General features: G+C 36.2%; 1 protein-coding gene across 1 annotated transcript in view; it reads right to left on the minus strand.

Annotated features, from left to right (window-relative positions):
* Positions 1-626: 626 nt before the first annotated feature.
* TYR (tyrosinase) overlaps positions 627-27,184 on the minus strand; it is an 84,518-nt gene continuing 57,960 nt past the window's right edge. The window contains exons 4-5 of the mRNA XM_069469083.1: positions 8,128-8,309; positions 627-1,255 (exon numbers count right to left, since the gene is read on the minus strand). Coding sequence (XP_069325184.1) covers positions 1,029-1,255; positions 8,128-8,309 — 409 coding nt within the window. The 3' untranslated portion in view covers positions 627-1,028. The remainder of the gene's footprint in view (positions 1,256-8,127; positions 8,310-27,184) is intronic.

Consider the following 27,184-nt stretch of genomic DNA (forward strand, 5'->3'; position numbering starts at 1 on the left):
CAACCACTAATTTTTCAAGGATGTCCATTTTGATTTTGGACTTCTCTGAGTATTGGACAGCTTTTCCTTTTATTGAGCCAAAACGGGCCCCATTACTTCCACCCACTAGTCCTAGTCTCCTTTGCTATGCATAGCTAGAATACAAATGTAATAGCAATTGAACTATTTTTAAAAACCACCAGGACCCAAAAATTCAAGTAAGTGGGATTACCTGAACACCCCAATTTAAGGTCTTAATAGCCGAGGAAAATGGAAATAAGTTCCTTTACTAGAATTGGAGACAGGTTGATATTCAGGTAATTATTCTCAACCTTCAAATGTTTTGTAGCATTTTAAACTTTTTCTAATAAAATACTTCTTAGAAGGCAAAAAGATGTTAATACACTTATAAGTATAATCACCAAAATATTTAATGGGCACATCTTGAGACAGGCACTTAGCTGGATGTGTTATAGAAGCTGAGCCCTTGTTCTCAGTAACCCTCAAGAGTATAGTTAGAACTGTGATGGGAAAGAGTTGACGATCGAAGTCCATAATGCATTTTGGGCAGAAATGTAAAACATGGGAAAATATCATGTTTGCTGAGGAGAATAAAAATGTATTTCTCAAGCCTTAAGGAGTTTATGTACATTTGTTACTACTTTATTAAAACCAAAGAAGGGGGCAATAAAAAAGAAACATATCTTTAAATAATCAGGAGGCAAAAATGAAAATTATTCAACTTTTTAATAAGAGCACTTTAATTTAGATATAAGTAACGATTCCTCTTACCAAGTAGCATCCATTTCTTGGAATTATGGGCTTGGGGAAAATTGTAAAAAGGGATGAACGAAAACAGCAAGACAAATACAGGTGTGTTCTACCCACGTTGGAGGGAGGGCACACTTTGTATTAGGTTACAATTCTGAGAATGGTCTTTACTGACAAATACTAGGGGTTTCTGTCGGGATATCCCCTGGAAACCTGGATGTTACTTTGAGTTAACATGAGGTCTGGCTTGCTGGCCCCATTCTGTTGCCTAAGCCTTTTTATAAGTGGCTCTGATACAACAAGCTGTGATAATCCTCTTTTTCCAGGAGGAGCGGCTGCTGTTCTTCAGGGAGCTGCTTTCTCTTGTGACGACACAGCAGGCTGGTGAGCCCTGCCAGCATGGCCGTGAGGACAGCCCCTGCCACGGCTGCCCCAAGAAGCCATGGCCAGATCCGACTGGCTTGTTCCAAGAAGGGCTTAATATAGTCTTGAAAAGAGTCTGGGTCTGAAATAGAAAGACATCCCACTGTTTTTTCTATTGTTATTATCATCATCACCATCATCATCATTCTTTCATACTACATTGGAGTCAGACACTTGGGTTTAAATGCCAGCTCTGCTATTTACTAGCAATAAAACTTAGGAAATTTATACCTAGTGTTCCACAGCCTCGGTTTCTTCATCAGGAAAAAAGGAAAAGGATACCCCCTTGTTGGGATGTTTTAATTTTATAGAAAATTTCTGTAAATTATTCAGTGCCTGGTAGATAGTGTGCACTCAATTAAATTTTATCTATTATTTCTACAGCTCCTTCTGCTGATCTTATAACAATTCTGACATTGTTGTATCATTAACCATTCAATAATTCAGTCTTTTAATTATTTGACAACCGTTAACTCACTATAGTACTAGCAAATGCTCGGTAATCTTATAGGCTTCCAAGAACCCCAGGGCATTTGAACAATCTCTGTGTTAATGGAGGTCATAATTTTAAATCTTAAAACAACAGACTTAAACCCATTTATTTATTTATTTGTTTATTTTTAGACAGAGTCTTGCTCTGTTGCCCCAGGTAGAGTGCAGTGGCATTATCATAGCTCACTGCAACCTCAATTTCTGGTCTCAAGTGATTCTCTTGCCTCAACCTCCTGAGTAGCTGGGACTATAGGTGTGTGCCATGAAGCCTGGCTAATTTTTCTTTTTTTAGTAGAGACAGGGTCACGTTCTTGCTCAGGCTGATCTCCAACTCCTGAGCTCAAGCGATTCTCCTGCCTCAGCCTCCCAGAGTGCTAGGATTACAGGTGCAAACCACTGTGCCTGGCCTAGCCAAGTATTTTTAAAAATAATTCTGAGCAAGGCAAAACTTTTAGCATTCCGATTATTTATGTTGCTTCCAACCACATAACAAAATGCCATTGGGCAAGGATAACAACCCCAACTTCTACTGCCTATAAATACTTTCCCACCTCTGAAATAATTTAATTTTAATAGCTCAGGACATACACTTCAGAAATAATTTATTATACTTACTGAGTTCCCTTACCCTATTCTTGAATTGTTTCATAAAGTCAGGTTTCATCTCCTCAACTGCCATGAGCTTCTTTTATATTCAGTTAATAAGCCTTAAATACCTAATATAAGTTTAGCATTTCCTCCATTATTGCACTCATCATGTTATATTCCAATTATTATCTACTTATATGAATGTCTTTTCTATTGAACTGATTCCTTGAAAGCCAATATTATGTTTTAATCATTAATGTAATCCTGGCCTCTGGTGCTATGTCTGAAACACATAGGAGACAATTAAAATGTCTACTGAATGACTGAATATGTAATTGGCCCCAGAAGATATGGCGAAGGAATGTCCCACAGTGGTAGCTGTGGAATGGGAAGAGGAGAGCTATACAAAGAATGTCATCCAAAGGAAAAAAAATATAAATCACCCATATTTCCCTATGTTATAAGGTGATATTTGCAGTTATTTTTTAAAAAATTGATATAAATAGTGATGGGTAATTTAAAAACAAGTAAAAAGATAAAGGATTAACCCCAAGGGAAAAAATAATGTAAGAAAGGAAATGTAATCATGGCATGTTATTTGGTTCAATTGTGAATAATATTTAAATAGTAAATATAATGAAAATCCTAGATGTTGATTTGACTCCAAATAATGATAATACTATACCGAGAAGGTGAAGGAAAGAAAAAGAAGGCTGTAAGAGAGTTAAAATTGTTATTTATATATGAGAAACTACAGAGATAAATGATGAATTAATAAATAGTAATAGTGCCTGTTATTTACAAATACGAGGTGAATATCAGAATAAATATCTTAAAGAATTATGGTAGCTGATTTAGGGGCATAAACCTTTTGTTATAGGACTTGCAGCACTCTTTGACTTATAAAATAGCATGAACATATTATTTAATAAAATAAATTAATGAAAACATATGCTTAATAACATGCTTACGTATATGTGGAAAAAGATAAGAAAAAGTAAATAAAACTAAACAAAGGACAAAGGATAATTAATCTGAGTAGGGGGATTATAGGTGATTTTTATTTTGTGTTTATTCTCTTTTTCAATTCTCCAAAATCTAAAATGAATGTATTTTGTTTATAAAATTAGAAAGTGTGTTACTAAAAAGTACCTGAACTAATTGATAGATAATATAATTATGTATTAAGAAATCCATGTTCAGATAATATGTATTAAAAGGAATAGATTATTGTTGGATAAGAGTATATAAATTAAATTTGGCTGTACATTGACACTTAACCTAAAAATAAATATAATGAAAAACAAATCTTATTCTCACTATCAGCTACATATTTAAGGCACATAGAAGTTAAGGAGAGATGTTTTAACATTATGTCAATATAATGTAGAATTTATCTATGAAGCTATAAAATTTGAATAAATGAAGAAGTCTTTGCTTACTATTAGCTCAATAAGAGCAGATAGATTCTCTATAAAAAAGCAATTTCTTTATAGAAGGTGCTGTATAATGTGTATAAAATATATATTATTGAATGTATATAGAAGATACTTTAAATCCATTTTGTGATAGAGTGGAAAGAAGAAAGTGTATCCTGGGCTTACCTTGCCACAAGTTATGGCTATGTAACTCAAGTGGAGAGCAAAAATAATAAATACAACTTTTGGGCAGTTCCCTTTAAAACTGTCTTTGCCCTTTACCGTTTCCTTTTTGCTTAGCTGGAATACAGATAGAATGTTAGTGAGCCATCCTAAACCACTGATTTATTTAAAATTATTTAAAAAATGGGAATACTACACATAGCTTAGATTGCTATTAGTCACTTCAATATACAGTACATTTAAAATGCGTAACAAAGTGCAGGGTACATAGAAATCACATAATAAATATTATTTTCTTTATTGTTAAAGACTCAGCTCAAGTGCTTTCACAGCATTTAAATACTATTTCTGCCTGTCCTTCTGTTCTCTAGCTTTCCTTATTATTTTTTTCCTTCAATTCATCCCAAGTGATCTCAATTTTTACTGTCAATAAGAGACTATCTTCTTTGAATCCCTCTTTGATCCCAATGGTTTTAAACTAAAATTCAGACTTTTCTTTCTCAGCTATCTGCTTTTGCACCCCAACAGTGCACTTTTTTATTCTTTCTTAATGTCATAATTTTTCTATAATCTTTATGCAAAGTCCCATTTTTCTTGTAACCCATTCTTTTCAAAATAATTACATAGTCTTTTGTTTATTTTGTGCTCTATCATTTCCAAAGTGCATTCACTTGCCCACAACAAACATATGACATAGTTAGGGATCATTGCTCTAATTTAATGAATTAAGAGTCTGTAGCTTAGAAAGTTTGCCTGTAATGATTAAACTAGACAGTTTATGTATAGCTCTTGGTACAATGCCTACCATCTAGAAAGTAATTTATAACTGTTACTGACTCTTGTTGTTCCATAATAATTTCATCAATATTTTAACTTAAACAGTTTCCAATGAAAGTTTTTTTCTCTCAGAACTTCTTTGATTGCTGATTCAGCTCAGTTCTCTCGTTTGGATTCTCAGATTATTTCTTTCCTTACCCCCTTGTGACACTTGGCATAACCGTCCATATATTATAATTATTTATATGTATGTCGTACTTTTCAGGCTGGTCACAAGCTCATGAGAGCAAGTACTATGTTTTGCTTTACCTTTCATTTTTCTATTTATTTATTCATTCATTTATTCATAAAACAAGTAGTCACTGAGGCACACTACATGCCAGGTGACAGCCCAGGCACTGAGGTAAAAAGATAAATAAGACAGAGTGTCTTTCATGAAGGAAACAATAACTGAAAAAAGAGACTGACAGGTAAACACATCATTTCAAGAGTAATGTTGTTCTGATGAAAGCATGTAAAAGATACAGTGGGATCACGGGGAAAACAACCTCCTACATCTGTCTGTAAAATCAGGGAAGGCATCCCAGAGGACTATCCCACTGAGTAGAAGAATGAGTTAGGACTGGAGCATGTGATGTTGATGGCAAGCCATGGCAGGGGGAAAGAAACAATATGCACACAGGAATACACATAGCTAAGCATAGTTTTTGAACAAATACGTGAATGATAGGAGCTTCGTCAAATTCCATTTGCAGAATTAGACACTACAGTTACTGTGAACCTGACCTCCCCCCTTCCTTTTAAAAATCAAATTTCTAGCTCTTTTGGAATATACTTGAAGAAAGAAGCTCTGAACAGAGCATTACCACACAGAAAGCAAGATTACATTTTACCAATAGCATTGAGGACACAAATCTTCATTGCCAAAGCTCTTTGGTCTCACCTTTTAATCAGTTATGCATAAAAGAAAATCACCAGCTACTCAATTTTTAAAAGCATCGCTAAATTCAATGATAAGAGAAAATGTTTGACAAATGCCAGACATCAGCTGCCTTTTTACAGAAAGCACTTAAGTAATTATAAACACGAGTACCTAAATGATGAATAATGATCCCCTTGAACAAAATTATATCAGGAAATTTTAAAAGATTTTTTGAGTAACCTTAAAATTTAGCAATGAATAGAGATAAATTTTGAACTCCCTGGAAGTAGAACAGAGGCAATAATATAGAATAATTCATAGCGTAGAAAACAGGCAATTGCTGTTGTCTTTTTTCTTTTTTTTTTTCTTAAGACACGGATGCTCACTATGTTGCCCAGGCTGGTCTCAAACTCTTGGGCTCAAGTGATCCTCCTGCCTCACTCTCCCTAGTAGTTGCTGTTGCTTATTTTAAAGTCAAACTTCTCTAAAATTAACTATGTAAATTCACAGCTGTGTGAAGAGTAGCCTAAAGAATTTCAAATCAGTTTCATTTTAAAAAATTTCAGTAAAAATAAATATCTTCAAGCCTCTAATATGACTCTTTGAGGCTCCTCTCCGCTCACTCATCCAGTGATTTTTGTTGCCTTTTGTAGTAAAATGTACCACCTGGATACCAGGGAATAACAAGGAGGTGCAGCATTTGTGTGGAAGACAATATAGGAGCTAAAGGGAACCCTCCCTTCTGTGGAATGATAGGGACATTATAAGTTTTGGATTCGATATTTGCCACTTATTAGATTTGTAATTTAGAATTAGTCACTTTATCTTTCAAATTCTCAATTTACTTACCTGTAAAACAGAACAAAAATCACTACTACACAGGCTCTTAAAGATTAGCTGAGAGAATTTACATGCTGATGTCTCTCATGTTAGGATCTGAGGCTGGACACCTCTTCTGAGTGTCAGCCCTGTATATTCAATTGCCCAAGAGATATATTTACCCTAATGTCTCAAACCACCCTGTTGCACTGTATAATAAAACAGTGGGTTTCCCTCCATGTCTGGCCCTACTCCTATTCTTACTATCTCAGTGAATCGTGCTGCCATTATTAGTTTCACAAGTCAGAAAGCTTAAAGGCATCCCTAACACCTCCTTCTTCCTCACCTCATCTATAAATCATATGCCAAGTTCTGTAGATTTGTCTTCAAAATAATGTCAAGTTCTTTCATGCTTTGTCTCTCCCTTCCTCCTCCCACCACTGCAATCCAAACTACCTTTACTGTTCCCTGGACTCTCATAACAGCATCTTCACTGGCCTCTCTGCATGTTTTGAAACTGCTACAAAATTTTCTACATACTGCAACAACAGCAATCTTTTGAAAATTCAAATTTGATTATAATCTGCTTAAAATTCATCAGTGGCTTCTATTATTCTAACAATATAGCCAAAATCCATAATCATGTCCCCTTTAGCAATGAGTTAATTCTACCTGTCATATTGATAGTGTCTGAAATGTCACTTCATTGACCCCTGAATATTGGCACATCTCTAAATAAAAGAGTCATTAGGCAAGTAGCCATTTAAGATCTTTCTCTTCTGTTATAACCTCTGTGAAGATAGAGACTATATTATTTGTTTACCACTGTGTCCACAGCATCTAAGACAATGTCTTAGTAAAAGTAGTTATTCAATAAATGTATGTGGAAAGAATAAATAAATCCAATAAAGCCACCTAAAAACACCTGGCATGATAAAATGCTTGAAAAATGATTTTAAATACATATATAAAAATGACCTGGGTATTAAGGGGTGGTGACAATTTTCTAGCAAGCTTCACTTTTATAAGTTGAGGTGTGACCCTTCATGATAAACATCACTTGCACTCAAATTGATTAACTAATTTTAGTTCATACCAGATATTATTTGATACTTAGAATAGAGAGGCTTGCAAGACAAATTTAGATTTTGTGGGGCTCACAACCCAGGTGGACAGTGGACAGATTCATACATAGAAAAATTACCATGCAACTCTAAGGAAGGAGTGCTTAAACATGACCATGTATATGTATAAAATGATTTGATATCTGAGAGTTTGACAAATGGAGAAACAGAATCAGACTTTAGGCCGAAACAACAGCATGTTCAAAAGTATGAGCCCATGAAATGTTCTGGAAATGGAAATGGAGACAAATCACAAAGTCCTAAATGGAGACTCTTTGCAAAATAGTTACCAACAAGCTCCTTTCTTTAAGAACTGTGATTTTTATAGAAGGAAGGAAAAACATGTTACTTGAGACTGCCCCACTTTTTGACTCATAGGAAACCCCTCCATCCTTTGCAAAATTCCCTGTTCTTAGTGATCCCATGATTAAAAAAAGTTCAATCAAACTTATATCTGTTCAACTAATTGTCCCCCAAAATGCAGAACAAGGTTGATAAAATATGGGCTCTCCTCTTATTCCTATATCATGGTTTGGCTATGCCACATACCAGGTAAATGGCCTGGGACAATTTATTTATATTATGTAAGCTTCTGTTTTCTCATCTATGAAAAATAAAAGGAAATAGATACCTGAATCTTGTAGGTAGCTATAATCATAGCCCAGATCTCTGGATGAAACAAAGAAATCACCATTTCTGTAAAGAGGTATAAAAGGAACCATGTAGGATCCCCGATTATGCCCAATGGGTGCATTGGCTTCTGGATAAACTTCTTGAAGAGGACGGTGCCTTCGGAGCCACTGTTCAAAAATACTGCAGAGGAAATGGTTATTCAGATTAAGAAATATGTTTGTAAAAAAATTGAAATTCTTAAAGTAAAATAACAAGGCATATATATTAAAATCCCCAGACAGCTAAAGATGCTGAATATATTATTTATGCTTCAAAAATATTTTGTAAAGCATTAGTTCATTCTTTCAAACCCTGAAGAAGCTCACTCATTTGAAAAAACTATGAGGATAACTTTGAAAAAAGAATTTCTCAGAGATGAATTAAACTTATACAACAAGTTTTGAACCTTCAGAATGATGCAGAGCAATGGTAATTATTGGTTGAGTGACAGTTGAGTCATAGTTGTAAATTAAATGTATTTCCTGTGCCAAAGAAAGTTAGCCTAAAGAAAGAACATATAAAATTAAATTGGAAATAGTACTGGAATTTGACCCTTTTTTGGCCTTGGTGAGGGGTTTTCAATTATTTCAACTTCTATGTTGTGTTTGGTGAAGTGTATGTATAATGAGTTTTGATGGGAGACAGAGCTCATTTCCAATTATAGAGGTTAAATTACTCGTACTTGGTTTCCCAGCTTCCCTTAATCCTAGAATATGACCATATGATCAATATTCAGCCAATCAGACATTCCCATTTATGAGTTTGAAATAGAAGATAGTGACACAAAGAAGCAAGGATGATGGAAAAACATTCTGGTAGTGGGCAGTGGTAGTGGCTACAACATTTAATTTTCAGGGGCGGTAAAGCCGGATGTATCAGCAAAGGAATCTATTGTCCAGGGGTATCCTGTGTTCTACAGCATAGTTTTGGCAGATGTCTTTGCTGCTACCCCTTTCCTGTGTTCCCACCTATTTCTGAACCTGCTTCCCCATTATTTTGAGAGCTATCTAAAATCCTCTCAGCAAATTCTTTTCCTGTTTGAATCACCCAGAGTTTGTTCTGTTTTATGCAGTTAAAATCTCTGATTGACAAAACAGCTAACAAATTAAGGGATCAACAAAATAAAGCAAGAATGGAGTAGAATCTCAAGTTGCAGGCAAATTTATAGTGGGCCATTAAAAGTATGACAAAGAGAATGGCTTTGTGTTATCAAGTTATATAACAGAAGAATGAACACTAGATCTGGAGCCAGGGAACTCTCCTTAAGGCCCAGCTCAGCGTTTTAATAGCTGTATGACTCTAAGCAAATCACTGAATTTGGACACTTAACCTCTCCATCCATAAAATGAGAGTAATAATGTCAGTTCTACCTGTTTCCAAAGACATTTTCCAATGTGATATTTTTTGTGAAAGTGCTAAATAAGTAAGCTATTGTTACTTAGCTATATAATTTAAGCGAGGAGGTAAAAGGTGAGTACATCACAGAGAAGGTAGTGTCTAAAAATGAAAGTGATAATGCTTCAAACAAAAAAATAAAAATTTGGAAAAGGATTTTTAACATGTGAAGTACAATAAAGAAGAGAACAAGGAAGTCAAATAGCAACAGTGGTCATTATTTTTTCCATGACAGAAAACAATTGCTTACTTAGAGAATCTGGACGGCAAACACTACTTGTGGTCAAAGATGGTTTTTAATTGTGAGTTAATTAAGGTATCACTGATAAACACTAAAAATCTGGTCCATGTTCCCTGAACTAGCTCAATTATTAATGAGGTATTTACTGAGCATCTACTGTAGGTCAAGTTGCACATAGACCTGTGTAAAAACCTGAGTTTTGCAGGTTGTGACAAGGAAGATTTGTAAAATTTCTTAAACTATTTGATTTTCTTTATCTGCAAAATGACAATAATGTCCATGTCATGAAGGTAGTGTGAAGATTAGTTAAAATAACATAAGATACATGGCTAAGTGCTTGACAGATGGGAAGCAAAAGGTATCCTCCTTCCCACAGCTCATCCTCCTTCTCATAATTATTGTCATACTGGAAGAACTTTAAAATTGCTAAGAGACATAAGATTTGCTATAATAGAAATGCCAAAGCCATGCACATTTGAGAAGGGTCTTTATTGGTGGTTACTATTCTGATAGGCAGAAATGAGAAAGAGGAGGTTGAAAAAGATTGGTTTTTCTGTGTCTCAGTTTCTTCAGCTGAAAAAATTAGAAATTGGCTTAAAAATTATACTCCAAATTCTATTCTAGTCCTATAATTTTATGAATTAGTCATTTTGTTTGAACTTCTACATTTTTTTCTCTTCACAAAAGCATTACCTTTTCATTATGTAAAAGTTAGAAAATACAAACATGCAAAAAGGAGAAAAGAAAAAAAATCACACGTAATTGCTTTGTTTTTTATTATATATAGTTTTTGAAATATGCATACATAACACTCTATATGTATTTAATCAAAAAAGAAAATTGTATTATAGATAATTGTTTAGAAGACACTTTATTTGTATTAAACTGTGTTTTCAACTGGTTAATCTATTTTTTAATGAAAAGGGGGCTGTCTGATAATTAATCCTTCCCTCACCCCTGTTAACCTTTGACTGAATAAGGAACAGTCCAATATACAATGAGCCATCAGATAAGGGGTTGAGGCAAAAATTGTACCTTTTGTCAATTGAGAAAAATCACTGCTATAGTTCAATTCGTAAATAATTTTGTTACTGCCAAAAAATAAACATTATTTACCTAAGTAGGACAAGGACATCAATTCTTAGTAGCAAAAGATTTAATGGATGAAACTATTAATATTAAATGTACTCACGTCCCTCATCAACCTTTTAAAATGAAAGTATTAATCTTGATTAAATTCTTCATCAGTGGTTCTCATCTTCAGTTAATTTTACCAAACCATGTCTAGAATGGCTCACATCAGAATACTAATGTTTAATTTACTGACATTTCAGAAAAATATTATCTTCTTATCAAAGATTCATTTAGGCTGAATCTAGACAGTTTTCTGGACATCTGAGTAATAGTGAAATTCACAATAGAGAAATTAGAAGAAAGTAAAGATGATCACAGACAGAAATATGAAGAGATGTGTTTTATGAATAAAACTGACATGGGACTTCTGGCTTCAGGTCTGACATGAAAAGAACCTGGTCACTCCCGTCTTTAAAAGAAGAAAAAGTTGGACAAACTGAAAATCAACAACTTTTCTTGGACCCACAAAAGAATTGAAGCTGTAGCAGAAACTGCCAACCCCCAAACTGGAGAGAGAAATGCATGGAGAAGAACACAGCTGAGGTCTGCTCCCCAGGAGCTAAAACACTTCTATGCACAGCTGCGACATCGTGTCTAGACCAGTGGTGATAGAAACTCCTGGGGCTGTAGTCTTACCACATATTTTTCAGTTTTGCCTCCAGGAAATCCACCAGGTTTTTGTAATGAAGATCTGAAAAAGATCCTTTCCTGGCTCTGTCATGGGAGGGGGAGAGTGATCATTGTGAAATATGTCCAGACCTTCTCCATCTAAAAGCCCTATAATCCAGGGAAAATGACTGCTAGAGCCTTAGTCCAGCTAGAGGAAAAAAATTCTTCTCAGTCCAGCCTCTCCCAATGTTTTATTTCTCACCTAAGAGGAAATAAATATAGGCCACAGGGGTCAGGACTCCAAGAAAATAAGTTAGGAATTCTAGGGAAGGGAGTAAGGAACATATTTAAAAAAAAAAAAAAAAAAAGCTATATCATAAAAGAAACACTTGTGAAGGTCGTCACTGCCCCAAGACACTGGCCCACTGAGAGACTGCAATTTAATCAGAACATTTGAACACTCCCCTTTCCTCATACTTTACCACCGTATGGACAAACTCCAGTATAATAACAGTGATGACAGCTAAAAGAGCTGCAAGACACAAGCTATCTCTAAAAAAGAATATATAGGGAAGCTCAAAACCAAGAGTGTAGATGAAAATGAATACACTAGAGAAATTTGAGGCCTCTGACCTCAAAACTATAACAATAACTACAGCAAACATTGAACACAGCCCAACTCCTTGCCAGATTAACATACATCTTCCCACTGAAGGCCTATTTACCTCAGTTCCCATTACCTAATAAAACATGTCTGACTTTTAATAAAAAATTATAAGGCATGCCAGCAGGCAAGAAACAAGAAAGTTTGAAGAGAAAATAATCATCTGAACCCAACTTAGATATGATATGGATTTTAGAATTATCAGGCACAGATTTTTTTTAAAAACTGTGAATAATATAATATTAATATGTTAGAATAATATTTCTAATAGAAAAAGTAAACAACATAAAAAGGATGAATAATGTAAGCAGAGAGATAGTAACTACAAGAATGAATCAAAGGAAATGCTAGAAATCAAGAACACTACAACAGAAATGAAGAATACCTTCAGTGGACTCATCACTAGACTTGATATAGCCAAGAAAAGAATCAGTGAGCTTGAAGATACGTCAATAGAAACTTCCCAAACTAAAATGCAGAAGGAAAAAAAGAGTGAGAAAAAAATCAAGAACTGTAGGATAATTTCAAAAGATGTAACACCTGAATAATTGGAATACCAGAAAAAGAAAAAGTGGACAAAGCGGAAGAGATATTCTGCAATAGAGAGAATCAGGGTTCGTTGGAGAAATGGCAGATTCTAAGGCTGGGGCAAGAAATATACAAGATAACTATGGATCATCTTGTAGTGCCAGGAAGTAAGCAAGTGTTCAAGGAAACACCAACTCACAATGTTAGAGATACGTCAAGGGGACCAAAAAGCCAACTGAAATAGCTCCTATTGGCTAGAGTTGGAACAATTTTAGCCACAAAATAAGGTAGTATTGAGTTGTAACCCAAAGTATAAAATAAATGTAGATGAGTCTATAGTGATATAAATAAATAAATGGAGGGAAATACATAAAGCCACCATGCAAAAGAATTTCATATAATTATGTAGACACTCCACCATCAAGCAGGTGGTACGTAACTCTCCACACATTAAGTATGGTGCCTAGTGATTTCTTTCCAAAGAGTACGGTATAGAAGTGTGACAAAATCATTTAACAGTGTGAGAAACCTGACAAACACTTCCTTTGCCAAATGATCAAGGTTAACATCAACATGGTGAGTCATGTTGATAGTATGTTCCTGTAAGGGTGGAAAAACTGTGGTACCTTTGCTCACCCATCATAAGGGTCATGGCCAACACTCCTATAACAAAAGACAGAGAAAAGCATAACAAATTTATTTAACTAAAGTTTTATGTGACACGGGAGCTTTCAAAAAAAAAAAAAAAAAAAAAGACACCCCCCCCCAAACCCAGGGAAGACTGTCTATTTTATGCTTAGATTGATGAAGAATGGCCAGACATGTAGTAATGGAACAAAAAGGGTATGATCTATTGATAGTAGACTGAGGGGGAAAACCCAGAAAGGCTTGTCTATTGAGATTCTTCTTGGCCTCTCTGTGTAGCATTCCCTCCTCCCAGGTGGGGCAGGACGCCTCTGGAATGAGGGTCTTACGCCCTACTATCAGACAAGGAAGGTTAGAGAATTTCTTTATGGCCAGCTCCTACACATAAAGGAGGGAGAAGGTTAGAGTAATATTTCTTTGGGCTACAGCAGTTCTAGTTTCTGTGCCTGCCTTGGGGATGAAGAATCCTAGTTTCTATGACATGTTTCTTGGGAGAAAGAGAGGAGCAGAAGATAGGAAGGCAGGAGAATGTAAGAGAGACTTTGCTTCTCAGGCCTTCCAAACTCCTTCAGTTCAAAGTACTCGGCATGCTATGTACCAGATTTTGGGGTATCAATTTCTGAGTCCAGACATGCCCTTGATATGATGTGAAGAGAATAGTGCTTTACCTTTATGGATATTTGTCCCCAAAATGCCTACCCCAGTCTAAGCATGAGAAAAAAATCAGACAATCCTCAGTTGAGGGACATTATACAAAACACCCGAGAAGTACTCCTCAAAACAGTCAAGGTCATCAAAAAACAAGGCAAGTCTGAAAAACTGTCGTAGGCAAGAAGAGCCTAAGGAGACATGATAATTTCGTGTAATGTATCAGGGATGGGATCCTGAAACGAAAAAAGATATTCGGTAACTACTAAGTAATCTAAATAAAGTATGGATTTGGTTAGTAATAATGTGTCAATATTGATTTGTTAATTGGGAAAAATGTTCCAGATTAATGTAAAATGTTAATAATAGGAGAAACTGACCATGGGGTATATAACTGTCTGTTCTATCTTTGCAACATTTTAAAAATAAAAAACTATTTTAAAATAAAAGTTTATTTTAAAAAAAAGAACTAACAAAGAAGACTTGATATAGTTGGATATTTGGAAACCTATTTTAACCACCACGCAAGAAATGTTACATACACATATATATTAGAACACCTTTTTATTCATCTATTTCAAAAATGGATGAGCACTCATACTCTGAATGTCAATAATAAACTGGCTCTGTGCCAGGCATTGGTGACGTTCGCTGCCCTGTGGTACTTAGAGGCTAGTAGGGGAGATATGTCTTAACAGTAATTTCAGAAATAAATCTGTAATTACGGGCTGGCAAATGCTATGGAAGAAAGCAGCATGATAACAGGATTTAATGGGGAGGCCTCATCTAGTCTGTGGCCTTGGGGAAAGTCTTTGATGGTGTATTTAAACCAAGATTTGAAGGATGAGTATTTAGAGAAGTGTTAGGAGAGTATTTCTGAAGGAGGGAATAGAATTTGCAAAGGGTCTTTAGTGGGAGGTGCACAGCAAATTCAAGGAACTGAAGAATGACCAGTATGTTTATGGTATATGTATATGGGAACAAAGAGAATAGTTGACAATGAGGCTAAGGACATAAACTGGGGTAGAATCACGAAAGGCAGCAGAGGCCATATGAGACATATTTGTATTTTTTCCTGAGAGTGATGGGAACCTGCGGTGGTGGGTGATAACATGAACAGATTATCATTTTAAAAGATTACATAGATTTTATAGTGGATAAGGGATTGAATGACAGTAAGATTTGGTTGATGTGTAGGCAGCAAGGGACAAAGAAATAGTGAGAAAAGTATGTACAGGCAGAAAGAGGGTGTGTGGAAATCTAAGCAGCACAACTGAGGGGTCAAGAGGAAGAAATCTAAGATGGCAATTTTTTGGGGGGGTAAATCACTGGGAAAGAAGTGGACTATCAGGGAGAGATGTGACTATCATGATTCTGTATGTGCTGTGCTAGAAGATGCTTTTGAGACATTCCAATGGGCATGTCAGGTTGGCAGCTGGATATCTGGGTCGGCATTTCAGGGAAAGATCAACTCTGGAGATACAAATTGAGAAGCCTCCAATTTCTAGAAGATAATTGAAGCTGTGGGAGTAGTGGGACAATGAAAAAACAAAGAGAATCTGGGATTATTTTTTCATATGTCATCTTTTTGAAAGGGCAGGACAGATGAAGTGATAATCACAGTGTCTTTGAGAACCACAGCTTGAGATGCCTCCAGCCAGTCAAATTTCTAGTCACTCAAAATTTATTGAATTGCAGTTGCATAATAGCAAGGTCAGGGGTTTCTCATCTTTTCTATTCTTTTGGATTGTTTGTTACTTCATGTAGCTTTTGTGTTGAAACATTTACTTGTTAAAACAAACTTCAATTTTTAAATAATGATAAATATCTTCATTTAAACTTAATCTGAGATGTTAATCCCTCTAAACCTCAGTATGCTCATTTATAGAAAAGAGATGGTGCTATCTACGTTAATGTAGTTATGAGAACAGAAACGAAATAAGGAAGTGAAACACTGAGTAATAATACTCAAGGATAAACTGAGACAATATTTATAAAATAATTGGCCCAATTTCAGAAAAGCAGTAGTTCACGTTTTCTGCCCTTCCAAAGTCCTCATTTTACAAAGGGAGAAAACTTCTAATTCAAAGGTCACAGTAGCATGACCAGGATTGGAATCCAGTGGTTTTGACTACCACTTTGTTACAAATTATAGCAAATGCCCTTGTTCTCTCTGTGTTTACAGAGGATGGGAGTGTTTCTGCCGTTGTGAGTACACATATGCTTCTGCCAAAGTCTGATATGTAGATTCTCTCTCTAAGGCCATTTGGAAGAGGTTTGACTTTCATCTTGAAATGTAAGCTGTTTATTCAACAGATACCTGCATTAATTAACATTAAACACCGTAACTGTTCCTATGCTTAAAAAATACAGTTTATACTAAGGAACAGCAATGAGTACATTACAACAAGATCAGGAAAGGATATGCATTAGCATAACAAACACAACAAAGGAGAGAAAGTGAAATAATATTCAATCCAAAACAAAAAGGCAGAAAGAGAGGAAATAGTGAACAAAGTTGGCAAGGGGCTGAGTTAAGATGAGAACCCAGTTTTTCTGGCTGATATATCCGGGCTTCTTGACATCCCATGTTTCCCTGCTTGGATATCTGTTCTTTCCTTCCTTACTCTCCCTGAGGAGGCTCTGGAGGCTTGTTATTCTCTGACTAAGCTTTGCAGCTGGAGGAAAGTTTGTCAATAGGGCTGGAAAGGTAAAGGAAACAGATACTAGACCATCAATTAACTCCATGTACTTCGGAAATTCAGGTTCACCCTGTGTCTTTTCACTGTGGGGTAACAAATTCAAACTTAGGCAGAGGCATCATTGTTTTCAGAGCAAGCACAAGTACATTAGGGAATATCAGTGCTGCCGACTAGCTGAGGCATCACAGCTTTTAAATTTGTCTTTGTTTTCTCAGTGCCAAGCACATAGTAGGTGCTAAATATTTACAGGATAATCAGTGCTGCTCTCTTGAGTTTATAATCTAACCCCAAAGACTAAATTAACAATAAGGCAGTTTCTGTAACACAAACTCTTCATATATTTTGCTTAATATTTTATTGATACCATTTTACAAAAGAAAAAATTTAGCCAAAGAGTTTAACCATTTGGCAATAGTTACTTAACTAGAAAGCAATAGAAGATCTGGGTTTCATTTCAGATTTATGTGACTTTTACGTTTACCCATTGCCTTAGCCAGAGCTCAGGTGTTCTATGCTTTTCCACTAACATGCAAGAAATTAATCAGTAATTAGGAATTAAAGCAAAAAAGTGGACAAGGCTTTAATATTTTGCTTCAAGCGCTAGCAGATCTTTCAGAGCTATGTGCAGAAGTAGGAACTAGGCATCTTCTATCATTTCACCTTACCTGACAAATATACACATTTGATCACAAAATCTCTAGAGTATAGATGAAGGATGAATGTGCAGTTGTGAAACACTAATAACAATAGTCTAAAGACATGTAATTTTTCTATTTGGAATTGAAACCCTTTTTTATTTTCCTCCACAGGTCATGAAGCCCCCTAGACCAGGACTGGTTTAGCAGGTTGCAAGGTGGCAATAGAAAAGTAGGTCAAAGAGGATGACATTGACATGGGATGTTGAATCTAGACCTTGACCTATTCATAATGACTAGCTTAGAATACTCTCCTAAAGGAGGCCAGGGAGTACCTGGGAAATGACAGTGAGAGCGCTGTGTGTTACCTAGACAACTCGCATTCACAGCAGGCAGAGGAATTGAAGGGAGCTAAGGGAAGAGGTACCACCATACATCCTGTTGTGAACACAGGAAGGCCCTGTAGGATGAACAGACAGGAGGACAAAGTTCAACTTCAACAAATGCAAAGGCTGGCCGGGCGCGGTGGCTCACGCCTGTAATCCTAGCACTCTGGGAGGCCGAGGCGGGTGGATTGCTCAAGGTCAGGAGTTCGAGACCAGCCTGAGCGAGACCCCGTCTCTACTAAAAATAGAAAGACATTATATGGACAACTAAAAATCTATATAGAAAAAATTAGCCGGGCATAGTGGCGCATGCCTGTAGTCCCAGCTACTCGGGAGGCTGAGGCAGTAGGATCGCTTAAGCCGAGGAGTCTGAGGTTGCTGTGAGCTAAGCTGACGCCACGGCACTCACTCTAGCCTGGGCAACAAAGTGAGACTCTGTCTCAACAAAAAAAAAAAAAAAAAAAAAAAAAAAAAAATGCAAAGGCTTATATACGGAGTTCCAACTCTGTCCCCTGGATATGGGAGCAAGAAAAGAAGCCAGAAACACAAAAACTCATCTTTAAAAACCTTGTTTGAAATTCCTGCTGTTAACTATGTGAGGAGCGAGGAGATAATCTCTGTAAATTTCAGTTTACTCCTCTGTAAAATGTGGTTAATGGCAAACTTCAAAAAGCTGTGAGATACAAATGCGATGAGGTATTCAGTACACTCAGAACAGTGCCTAACCTGCGGTGAGCATCCAGTGGTGGTTAATTATGGCTGTTGTTCTTACACAGCACAAATCATTGGTTCTATAGCCTAATACAAGGAGTCAATTTAATTTCATTGGACCAGAGATTTTAAATTTCTGTTGTTTGGGAATTTTGGCAGGAGGAATATATGCTAACAATTCAATATGTCAGTGAATTTTATTTCTTATTTTTAAAGAAAATATATAAACAGAGAGTGAATTAGTTATAAAGGTTAGCTTCACAGATTCTGGAGCTAGATGCTTGGGTATAAATTCTGATTGTAATAATTAATAGCTCTGTGAACTTGGGCAAGCTACTTAACCTCGTGTTCTAATTTTCTTTTCAGTAAAGTGGGGATTATAATATGTTGTAAGATAAATTGTGTTTCCCTCAAATTCATATATTGGAGTCCTAACTCCTAGTACTTCAGAATGTTACTGCATTTGCAGATGAGATCTTTAGAGATAATTAAGTTAAAATGAGGTCACTAGGGCAGGCCCTAATCCAATATGAATGGTATCCTTAGAAGAGGAAATTTATGCACCAACAGAGACAAAGAGAAGACTGTGTGAAGAAACAGGAAGAAGATGGCCATTTACAAATCTAGGAGAGAGGTCTTAGAAGAAACCAACTCTGCTGACACCAGGATCTTGGGCCTCAAGCTTCCAGAATTGCAAGAAAATAAATTTCTGTTGTTTAAGCCACCGGGTCTGTGGTATAAGCATATCTCATTTTATTGTGCTTCACTTTAGTGCATTCCACAGATACTGTGTTTTTTACAAATTGAAAGTTTGTGGCAACCTTGCATTGGGCAAGTCTATCAGTGGTTATTTTTCCAACAGCATGTGTTTACTTTTTGTCTCTGTCACATTTTGGTAATTCTCACAATATTTCAAACTTGTATCTTATTATTATATCCTTTATGGTGGCCTGTGATCAGTGATTTTTGATGTTACCATTGGAATTGTTTTGGGATACTACAAACCATACCCATATAAAATGGTGAACTTAATAGACCAATGTTGTGCGTGTGCTGACTGCTCCGTGGACGCGGCAGTTCCTCAGCTTTCTCTCTTTCCTCAGGCCTCTCTATTCCCTGAGACGTAACAATATTGAAATTGGGCCAATTAATAATCCTAGAATGGCCTCTAAGTGTTCAAATTAAAGGAAGAGCAGCACGTTTTTTCACATTAAATCAAAAGCTAGAAACTATTAAGCTTAATGAGGAAGGCATGTTGAAAGCCAGTATAGGACAAAAGCTAGGCCTCTTGTGTCAAATTGTTAGCCAAGTTGTGAATGCAAAGAAAAAGTTCTTGAAGGAAGTTAAAAGTTCTACTCCAGGGAACACACAAACGATAAGAAAGCAAAACAGTCTCACTGCTGATATGGAAAAAGTTTTAGTGGTCTGGATAGAAGACCAAACCAACCACAACATTCCCTTAAGCCAAAGCCTAATCTGGAGTGAGTCCTCAACTGTCTTCAATTCTATGAAGGCTGAGAGAGGTGAGGAAGCTACAGATGAAAAGTTGAAAGCTAGCAGAGAATGGTCCATGGGGTTTAGTGAAAGATTCATCTCCACAACATGAAAGTGCTGAAGGAGAAGCTGCAGCAAGTTATCCTGAGTTCTAGCTAAGATAATCGATGAAAGTGGCTACACTCAGCAACAGATTATTACTGGAGACAAAACAACCTTCTATTGGAAGAAGATGCCATCTAGGACTTTCATAGCTAGAAAGGAAAAGTGAATGCCTGGCTTCAAAGCTTCAAGGACAGGATGATTCCCTTATTTGGGGATAATGCAGCTGGTGACTTTAAGTTGAAACCAATGCTCATTCACCATTCTGAAAATTTTAGGGCCCTTAAGAATTATGCTAAATCTATTCTATCTGTGCTCTGTAAATGGAACAACAAATCCTGGATAACAACACATCTGTTTACAGCATGGTTTACAGAATATTTCAAGCCCACTGTTGAGACCTACTGCTCAGAATAAAAAGGTTCCATTCAAAAAATTATTGCTCATTGACAATGCACCTTGTCACCCAAGAGCTCTGATGGAGATATATAAGGAGACTAACATTATGTTCATACCTACTTATATAACATGCATTCATCAGCCCATGGATCATGGAGAAAATTCAACTTTCAAGTCTTGGTATTTAAGAAATACATTTCATAAGGCTATAGCTGCTATAAATAATGATTCTTCTGATGGATTTGGGCAAAGTAAATTGAAAACCTTCTGGAAAGGATCCCCTATTCTAGATGCCATTAAGGACATTTGTGATTCAAGGGAGGAGGTCAAAATATCAACATTAACACAAGTTTGTAGAAGTTTATTCTAACCCTTATTGATGACTTTAAGGGGTTTGAGACTTCAGTAGAAGTTGTCACTGCAGATGTGGTGGAAATAGCAAGAGAACCAGAATTAGAAGTAGAGCCTGGAGATGTGACTGAATTGCCATAATCTCATGATAAAGCTTGAACAAATGAGGAGTTGTTTTTTATAGATGAGAAAAGAAAGTGCTCTCTTTTTCTTGAGATGGAAACTACTAGTGGCAAAGATGCTTTGAACATTGTTGAAATGGCAACAAAGAATTTAGAATATTATATAAACTTAGCTGATATGGCAGCAGCAGAGTTTGAGAGGACTGACTGCAATTTTGAAAGTTCTACCGTAGGTAAAACACTACCAGTCAGCGTCACATGGTACAGAGAAATCTTTCATGAAAGAAAGAGTTAATCGATGCAGCAAACTTCATTGTTGTCTTCTTTTAAGAATTGCCACAGCCACCCCAACCTTTAACGACTATTACCTAGCTCAGTCAGCAGCCAACAACCTTGAGGCAAGACCCTCCACCAGCAAAAAGTCTACAGCATGCTAGAGGCTGGGATGATTGTTAGCATTTTTCAGCATAAAGTATTTTTAAATTAAGGTATATACATTGTTTTTTTAGACACAATGGTATTGCATATACTAGACTATAGTATGGTGTTATAGTTATAGTGTAAACATAACTTTTGTATTACAATGGGAAATCAAAAAAATTCATGTGACTCACTTTGTTGTGATATTCACTTTATTGTGGTGGTTTGGAACCAAAGCCGCAGTATCTCAGAGATATGCCTATAGTATGTTATGGCAGCCCTAGCAAAATAATAGGTAATAGTACTTACCTCAAAGGATTGTTTTAAATATTAACTGAATTAAGACATGTAAAATCACTTATAGTGATAGTAATGTGCAACATAGAGGAAATATTGCTGATATTAAAATTATAATTACTTTGTTATTGAGGTTTTCTTCCTTAGGATTTCTTTCAACTTTTATTTTCAAGTGTATCTTTTGCTCCTTCAAGATTAGGTCAAAGCCTACGTCCATGAAAACTTCAATAAGAGTTAACTTTTCCCTCCTTTGATTATAACATTTGTCACGTTGCATTGCAATCATTGCATTATGTGTCATTCTTCAACTATATGTGGAATTCACTGAGAGCAATGATATTGCCTTATTGATCATTATATACTCTATCACAGTGCTTGCCCACTAATCGGGGGGTTGCATTCAAAATTTGTTTCACAAACTCTCATAAACTGTACATAAAATTTATGGGAATTTTGTATTTTTCTCTGCAGCGTTCAAATTTTTATAACATTTTTAAAAAGAATGTGAGTTAAACATTTTAAGAATTACTTTTTTAGTGATTAGATATCAGAACTGGGAGAAAGAAGGATCTAAGAGATGCTGATGATTTTGGCTTGCGTCTCTGTGGATTGTGCCAATCACTGATTCTCACCAGTTATCACAGTGCCTGGCCTGTAATTAGCATTGTGCCAAGTGCTGGAAATACAAAAGCAAATGAAGAACTGTCCCTGTCTTCCAAGGAGCTGAAGTCTGGTCAATAATTTGTTCACCTGTAGGTGTATAAAAAAATAATAATTGACCACAATATAGCGTGAATGCCAGCAGAGAAGCAGGGCCTTTCATTCCTTGGAAGAACAGAGAAAGAGGAAACTGCATCTACTTGGGTGGGGCATAGATGGTGTCAGGGAAGGCACTCCTTAGGTGACACTTGAGCTTACATTTTGAAAAATCAATAGCAGAATTCTGGGCACAATAATAGAAGGAAAAAAGGCAGTCTAGGAAGAGTAAAGCACAAGCATGAGGGAACAGAGATATGCTTTTGGGGTCTTTCAACTAGTTCAAAAGTACTGAAAAGGAGTGTGGGTACAAGTGGTTTAACCCAGATAATGAAGAGCTTTGTATAAAAGGTAATGAGTCTGAGTACTATTGTAAAAACTATGAGGAGCCATTGGAGGATGTTAAGCAATGGAGTGACATAACAATATCTAATTAATGCATAACTGAATGAACCAACAGCTGAGTTTGGAGGCTCAAAGGAAGCAACCAGGTAATAGATGCACAGCCTACTGGGAAAAAGTTGGAGCCTCTGTCCGGGTTTAAAATAACAGAATCCAGGAGCTCTATCTTCTCATGTTTCTGGCTAATGATGAAACATATTTGGGGAATCTTTGGAAATTTTCACTGTAAAACAGCCCGTTTAAAAGAAATCAACATGTTAAGAGCATAGATTGTCAGAAATGAGTAGCTTCAATGAAGAGCCTGTTATATAACTAAGAAAGTCAACTGGGTCCAACCTCTATTGGCTATAATTTCAAGTAATAGTCTATAATGTCTTAATTTAGTCAAGGAAAGAGGAAACAAATCCTTGGAGAATGGGTAAGAAAGTTAAAATCAGATTAAAATTACTTAAACTTGGAGGAATTTAATGTAAGAGCCAAAAAGAACTAAAGAATTAAAAGTTCAAGAAAGAAAATCAGTTTCAGAGTCCCTCCTCCCCATTTCCCATAAGCATTTAAGCATATCATTAAGTAGCAGGCACCCTGCTATGAACTATTTTGAAGGGGGGTTAAAAGCAAGCTACAGTGATCCTCATGAGATTCTAATGTGCACTCGGGATTGAGAGACACTACATTAGGCAGAAATTGAACTCAAATCAAGTGAGCCAGGCTCTACTGGCCACAGCTAGTCAGGGTAAGTCTATGAAAAGGTGTCCTAGAGGGCCAGACCCTCCAGACGATGTTGGGGATAAGTAGGGGCTGCCTATTCATTTGGCTCTCACTAGATTTTACCGATTGGCCTTCAAAGCCTCAGTGTTCTTGTCTATGAACTGATGATAATAAAGCTTACCTTGTCCTCTTCACTAAGTTGCCCATTTATTTATTCAATAAATATTCTGTCATGTAATCACTATGTGTCAAGCTCCAAGTATGTATAAGAATGTCCCTATCCTCACGGATCTCACTCCATATTGTGATAAATCCATATATAAAATTTCAAAACAATGTAAATTATGCTTTTAGAGACCTGTATAAAACCTATGGGATTACAGCAGGAGCAGATAATCAACTGGGGGAGACAAGGAAGGCTTCACAGCAGGGATGATATTTAAACTAGATGAGTAAATTATGGGGAAAGCATTGCATTCAAACACAGACCCACAGGGAGCCTGGGCACTGATGTAACTGAAAAATGAAAGTGGTTTGGTGCAGGATGGAATGTAGAGTAGTACAAGATCAACAGGAAATACGACCAAAACGGTGGAGATGTGTCAGCTTGTGAAAGGTTTAGGTATATCAGGGTGCAGAGTTTGGACTTGATCCTGAGGGGTAACTTGCTTCCTAAGTACTTTAGATAAGGAATGACTATGATTGGATTTGGATTTTAGAACTATGATCATAGTGGATGTGGTATTATATTATATATTATATTAAATTATAATAAATCAAAATATGTTACTTTCATTTATCAGAGATCCTAGTGCACCAAGAGTGACTTAAGCAACTTCTCATATGACAAATAACTATAACTTTTCTTAAGACAAATATGCTACCTTTCTTCCTTCCAAAATTTCTCTTCCTTTAACATAAACTTTTCCATTACTTTCTACTAGTCTTTATTAGAGCCATCTTCTGAGGTTCTTAGAATGAAAAATGATCGATCAATTCCGTAATAAATTTTCATGTATTGGGTGACTGTCATGTATTCAGTACTATGCTGAGGAGTTATCAAAACCTTATTTATTTTTCTAACAATATTGCAAGAAAGGTAATAGTAACAGTAGCAGTAAGAGTTAGCCCATATAATACTTATTTTCCAGGTATTGTTGTAAGTACTTCTCATATAGGAACTCATTTAATCTTCAAAACAACTCTATGAGGTGTATTTTATTATTGTTTATATTTTACATGTGAGAAAACTAAAAGACAAAAAGGATAAGAAACTTGTCCAAGGTCACACAGCTAGGAAATGCCAAGTGGCAGAATCAGGATTCAAAACCAGGTAGTCTAACTGTGGTACGTGTTCTTAGCCTTAAAGAGGTACTGTCTCAAAACAGTGCTTTCATTAAGTACACATAAAAATAAGCAAAGAAACAAAAAGTGAGGGTATACATAGCTGCCCTCGATTTACTTAGTTAATAAATAGAGTAATAAGAATAAAACTCAGGTCTATTATACTCAGCACTTTCTGCAACACCAAGTGCTTCCAATTGTGTGTTTTGCATAGGGACACACACACACACACACACACACACACACGCAGTGAACCTACATGACCTGCACATTTTCTAAGTTGATCAGGAAAAGAAAAAGAATGTTGGAAAAGAGATTTCAAGTGGAAAAATCTGTAGCATTTACATCAGAAATGGAAACTTTCTCTGTTCACTGCTATATTCATAGAACCTAGAGTAGTGCCTATACACAGTTGGTACTGAATAAATATTTGATAAATAACTATCCCAAAGGGATTCCAGAATCTCTCTTGCGGGAATGAGGAGAATATATAATGCATTTCCTTAAAACATATATTCAGCAAATAGTTACTGAGTAGCTATCTACCTACAGGCAAGTGCAGACAGTGTATATGGTAAACTGGGAGATAAAAAGTTTCAAAAAGCAGAGTCTTTCCCCCAAGGAATTTTTTAAGGAGGAGAGCCACTTCTACCATTTATATTTACTTATATTTTTTTTAATAATTTTTTTTTATTTCAGCATATTACGGGGGTACAAATGTTTAGGTTACATATGTTGCCTTTGCCCCACCAGAGTCAGAACTTCAAGTGTGCCCATCCCCCAGACGGTGCCCACCACACCCATTAGGTGTGAGTATACCCATCCCCTCCTCCCCTCTCTCACCTGCCAGACACAAGATGAATGTTACTTCCATATGTACACCTAAGTATTAATCAGTTAATACCAATTTGATGGGGAGTACATGTGGTGCTTGTTTTTCTATTCTTGTGATACTTCACTTTAGTAGAATGGGCTCCAGCTCCATCCAGGATAATACAAGAGGCGCTAGATCACCATTGTTTTACTTATAGCTCTTTATATCTTTAATCATTTATATTATTTTATATCTTTAGTCAAGGTCTGAGGACCGGAATTTGATGTGGAATGGTGTCTTTTAAGTGCTATAGAGTAAAAATCATCATTCATGGTAATAACAGTTAAGGATCAAGGTGGGCTAAGTAGAGGTACACATTCACATACTAAACACTCCTGTCATGCATAGCAGACAATACTCTCTGGTTTCCAACATCCTCACTGAACTATCCCTAGTACTACGTCCTTAAACCCTAAGCATCAACTTTCAATGTGACATTAACAGCCGTGCTACTTTCCCCCAATTGTGGCAGATTTCACCTGCTTCTGAGGAGTACAGTGGAGGAGTTTATCATACATCTACTACCTGTACAGATGTAGAACTCCTTTATTTGGAATGAAAACTCTTTCCTCCAGACAAAAGGATATTACTGCCCTTTGTGCATATGGCCCTTCAGACACTATCTGTAATACTCCAGCCTCACAAGGAATTGGCATGGTATGATGGGAGCACAGAGGGGTTATTCCTTTTTGTAATAATCTACATCAGAACCTAAAGATCCCTACATGCACAGTTGCATAAAGACTAGGATTTAATTTATCAATTTTCCCCAAACTGTGATTGGTGTTAAAATACCTTTTACTTCCCTTATAGGCTCTAGGAGTCCCTGTAATAAAAATCACTAAGAGCCTCATTCATCATCTTAGATCACTAATAGAACATTTGCTAACTCATCCATTTCCATACCTGGCTTGCATATCCACTAACTTCTACCTCTGCTACAGAACATAAAAATGAGAAAAAATGAATAGCTTAGTTTGTTGCATCTGGATCAAAAAAAAAAAGAGAGAGTTAGAGACAAAAGTGGGAAGACAAGAACAAAATAGCAAAAATCTGTGGTTGTCAGCCTAATGAGTTTGAATTTATCCTATATGCAATGGGAGACACTGTTGCCATTTGAGAAGGGGAATGATGTTAAAAAAATATATAGTGCATGGAAGGATTTGTATGGAAGTGTTGTGTAGAATAGATTTTTTTTTGTTGAACAGATAAGAGGCAAGTAACCAATACTTATGGTGGGGCTAAGTACCTAGGGCCTATGATAAATGTAAGAAAAATTGGAGGTAATATCTGAAGATAAGACAAGAAAGCAAAGACGGTCACAAATATTTGAATACCAGGGATGACATCTGGCAGAAGCAAAATTTACTATGAGCTCAAATGCTTCATTTCAATGAACAACAAATAGTCTATGCATGTCTAAGAATATTTATGATGTACAATTATAGA

Source organism: Eulemur rufifrons, chromosome 6 (genome assembly GCF_041146395.1).
Source record: "Eulemur rufifrons isolate Redbay chromosome 6, OSU_ERuf_1, whole genome shotgun sequence".
NCBI lineage: Eukaryota > Metazoa > Chordata > Mammalia > Primates > Lemuridae > Eulemur > Eulemur rufifrons.